This window comes from Nannobrachium achirus (genome assembly GCF_963921795.1).
Source record: "Nannobrachium achirus genome assembly, chromosome: 6".
NCBI lineage: Eukaryota > Metazoa > Chordata > Actinopteri > Myctophiformes > Myctophidae > Nannobrachium > Nannobrachium achirus.
This window is the reverse complement of record NC_137815.1, coordinates 22,204,624-22,208,427: the sequence shown is the minus strand read 5'-3', so window position 1 is coordinate 22,208,427 and position 3,804 is coordinate 22,204,624. Positions and strand designations below refer to the sequence as shown.

Here is a 3,804-nt window from a genome sequence, read left to right as displayed (position 1 = left end):
CCTCGCGTCCACGGACGTTTTTTTCGCGTCCGCGTCCATGGACGCGTCCACGGCCGCGTCCATGGACGTGGACGCGGCGGCCAGCGGCTGTCTCTCGGTTAGTCCAATGGTTAGTCCGGCCCTGCTCTGAGTCATCGTGACATCAGCATGATGGCACATACATCTCACAAGGTGCAGTATAAATAGGGAAGGTGCAGTCAGTTTTCATATTGGATCTTCAGCCTTATCAGTTGACTGCTTTGTGCTTGCGCTAGAACCAACGGATAAACCATGTCAGTCACTCAAGGAGAGGAAAGTAACTCTTCACAAAAGAAAACGACAACCTCACATCTGTTGTCGTACCACCTCACGCTTAATCAAGACCAAGAACAGAAAGTGGACAAATATCTGTACCACTTGCGACCGTCTGATGAGACCCTGATGGACATCTCGTCGAGGTTCCGGCAAGAGATGGATAAGGGCCTGCGCCGTGACACCAACTCTATTGCAGCCGTCAAGATGCTGCCCACGCATGTGCGCTCAATTCCTGATGGAACGGAGAGCGGTGATTTCTTGGCCCTGGACCTTGGTGGGAGCAACTTCCGTGTGCTGCTGGTCAAAGTGTCATCAAACGGTAAGCAGGAGGTGGAAATGAAAAATCAAATCTACGATATTCCAGAAGACCTTAAGAGAGGCCGTGGCTCAGAGTTGTTCGACCACATAGCTGATTGCCTGTCCGAGTTCCTGGATAAGATGGGCATAAAGGAGAAAAAACTTCCACTGGGTTTGACCTTCTCTTTCCCTTGCCAGCAGAACAAGTTGGATGAGAGTATTCTGGTATCATGGACCAAAGGCTTCAAGGCGAGTGGTGTGGAAGGGAAAGATGTGGTCAGTCTGCTGAGGAAAGCCATCCAGAAACGAGGGGACTTTGACGTTGAAATAGTGGCCGTGATTAATGACACAGTGGGCACAATGATGACTTGTGGCTATGAGGACGATCAGTGTGAGATTGGCCTGATTGTAGGAACAGGCACCAATGCCTGCTATATGGAGGAAATGCGCAACCTGGAGATGGTGGAGGGTGATGAAGGGAGGATGTGCGTCAACATGGAATGGGGAGCTTTTGGAGATGATGGGACCCTAGAGGACCTGCGCACCGACTTTGACAGAGAGATAGATGCCGGCTCCCTAAAACCTGGCAAGCAGCTGTTTGAGAAGATGATCGGTGGTCTATACATGGGGGAGCTTGTGCGACTGATCCTGGTGAAGATGGCTAAGGAAAAGCTGCTTTTCCAGGGACAGATAACGCCAGGCCTCCTCACCACTGCACAATTCCACACCAGCCATGTCTCAGCCATTGACAACGACGAAGAGGGTCTGGTGAGTGCTGAGACGGTGCTCCGCGGCCTGGGTCTGGAGCCATCAGCTGAGGATTGCCTCGTCGCCCAGAAGGTGTGTCAGGTTGTGTCAACGAGGGCCGCCCACCTCTGTGCTGCCACACTGGTAGCTGTTCTACAGCAGATCAAGGACAACAAGGCAGAAGAGAAGCTCCACAGCACCATCGGGGTGGACGGGTCTGTCTACAAAAACCATCCACACTTTGCAAAAAGGCTTCACAAGATGGTGCAGAAGCTGATGCCAGACTGTAGTTTGCGTTTCCTACGTTCAGAGGCTGGCAGTGGGAAGGGAGCAGCCATGGTGACAGCAGTGGCCTATCGCCTGGCCCAGCAGCATGCAGAGCGTCAGCGCATCCTGGACGAGTTGCGACTTAGCCACGAGCAGCTGTTGGATGTGAAGAGGAGGATGGGTGAAGAGATGGTGCGGGGTCTGGCCAAGGAAACCCACCAGGCAGCCAGTGTCAAGATGCTTCCCACCTACGTACGGGCCACACCAGATGGAACAGAAAGTGGCAACTTCTTAGCTCTGGACCTCGGTGGCACCAACTTCCGTGTGCTCTTGGTGCGCGTGCGAAGTGGCAAGAGGCACAGTGTAGAGATGCACAAGAAGATCTACGCCATCCCCCAAGACATCAAGCAGGGCACAGGGGAGGAGCTCTTTGACCACATTGTGCATTGCATTGCTGACTTTCTGTCATATATGGGAATGAAAGGCGCATCCTTACCTCTTGGCTTTGTATTCTCCTTCCCCTGTCAACAAAAGGAACTTGATCAGGGCATTTTGCTGAAATGGAATAAGGGTTTCAAAGCTAGCGGCTGTGTGGGGGAGGATGTAGTGACCCTGTTGAAGGATGCCGTCCACCGCACAGGTGAGCTTAAATTGGATGTAGTGGCATTGGTGAATGACACGGTGGGGACAATGATGACTTGCGCCTTTGACGATCCTCTGTGTGAAGTGGGACTCATTGTAGGAACAGGCACCAACGCCTGCTACATGGAAGAGATGGGGAACGTAGAGTTGGTGGAAGATCAAGAGGGGAAAATGTGTGTCAACATGGAGTGGGGCGCATTTGGAGACCACGGGGAGCTTGATGAAATCCGCACCAAGTTCGACCACGCCGTGGAAGACGCCTCGACCCACCCGGGGATCCAGATCTTTGAGAAGATGATCAGCGGGCTGCACCTGGGGGAGATCGTCAGGAACGTGCTGCTGGAGTTCACTGCCAAAGGGCTGCTATTTAGAGGCCGGCTGTCTGAGCGCCTCAACGCTCCAGGCATCTTTGAGACCAAGTTCCTGTCACAGATTGAAGAAGACCGACTGGCACTGCTGCAGGTGCGCTCTATCCTGCAACACTTGGGCCTCACCAACACCACCTGCAACGACAGCATTCTGGTGAAGGAGGTGTGCAGCGTGGTGTCACGGCGCGCAGCCCAGCTGTGCGGCGCAGGCCTCGCTGCTGTCGTGGACAAGATCCGACAGAACCGCCACGTGGAGCGGCTTTGCATCACCGTGGGGGTGGACGGATCCCTCTACACACTACACCCGCATTTCCCCAGCATCATGAAGGAGACAGTCAGAGATTTGGCACCACAGTGCGAAGTCACCTTGCTACACTCAGAGGATGGCAGTGGGAAGGGAGCAGCGCTCATCACAGCGGTGGCCTGCAGGATCAGAGATGCAAGGCAGCACTAATTAGGCCTAGAATTATTGAATGCTTTAACCAGTGAAAAATAGCAGATCTACAAGCTTGTAGATCTGCTATTTTTGAAAAAGTCGTGAAAATGTGTGCAAATCTTTGAATATATGTATTTTCAAAGCGAACGTTTGTAACTCAAATTTTGCTTCTGGGTGGTCCCTGGAACTAGATATTTTGAGATGCGGGTCCGTGGCCAAATACATATCAGTTTGGGGTTCCTTCACATGAAAAGGTTTGAGAACCACCACTGACATAATAGTCTCTCAAGAACAGACTAACTGATCTCCATTTAAGTGAAAAGGACCTTTTCTTTGACGATGGCTGGCCAGATTGCTGACATAGAAACATAGGTTTTTAAAAAAATCTTAGAAGGATTCAAAAGACACTTCGGGTCAAAATTCAAATTTTCACGATTTTTCAAAAATAGCAGATCTACAAGCTCGCAGCGCGGCACTCGGGGCCGCGCTGTGAGCTTGTATATCTGCTATTTTTCAATAGTTAAAGCATAAAATAATAATACACCATACTGTGTACCCGTTCTAAATGGGTTAATGATTCCCTGTGCTCTGGAAATGCTCAATGCCTTCTTGAATAGATAGCTCCATTCTGAACAATTTTACTTGTTTTATAAAACTCCTCACCTTTCTGATCTCTAAACAGAACTGGATACATACCCATATGCAGCCATATGCCTTGATATTATGTCACTGGTTTGATTGGATATTATACAC

The 3,804-nt window shown here is 50.7% G+C and overlaps 1 protein-coding gene across 1 annotated transcript; it reads left to right on the top strand.

The window, feature by feature from the left end:
* Positions 1-330: 330 nt before the first annotated feature.
* LOC308286385 (hexokinase-2-like) lies at positions 331-3,069 on the top strand (the record flags this gene model as incomplete). Its single annotated transcript, XM_080727382.1, has 1 exon — positions 331-3,069. The coding sequence occupies exon 1, from the start codon at positions 421-423 to the stop codon at positions 3,067-3,069; it is 2,649 nt and encodes an 882-aa protein (XP_080583508.1). The 5' UTR covers positions 331-420.
* Between the last annotated feature and the right edge of the window lie 735 nt (positions 3,070-3,804).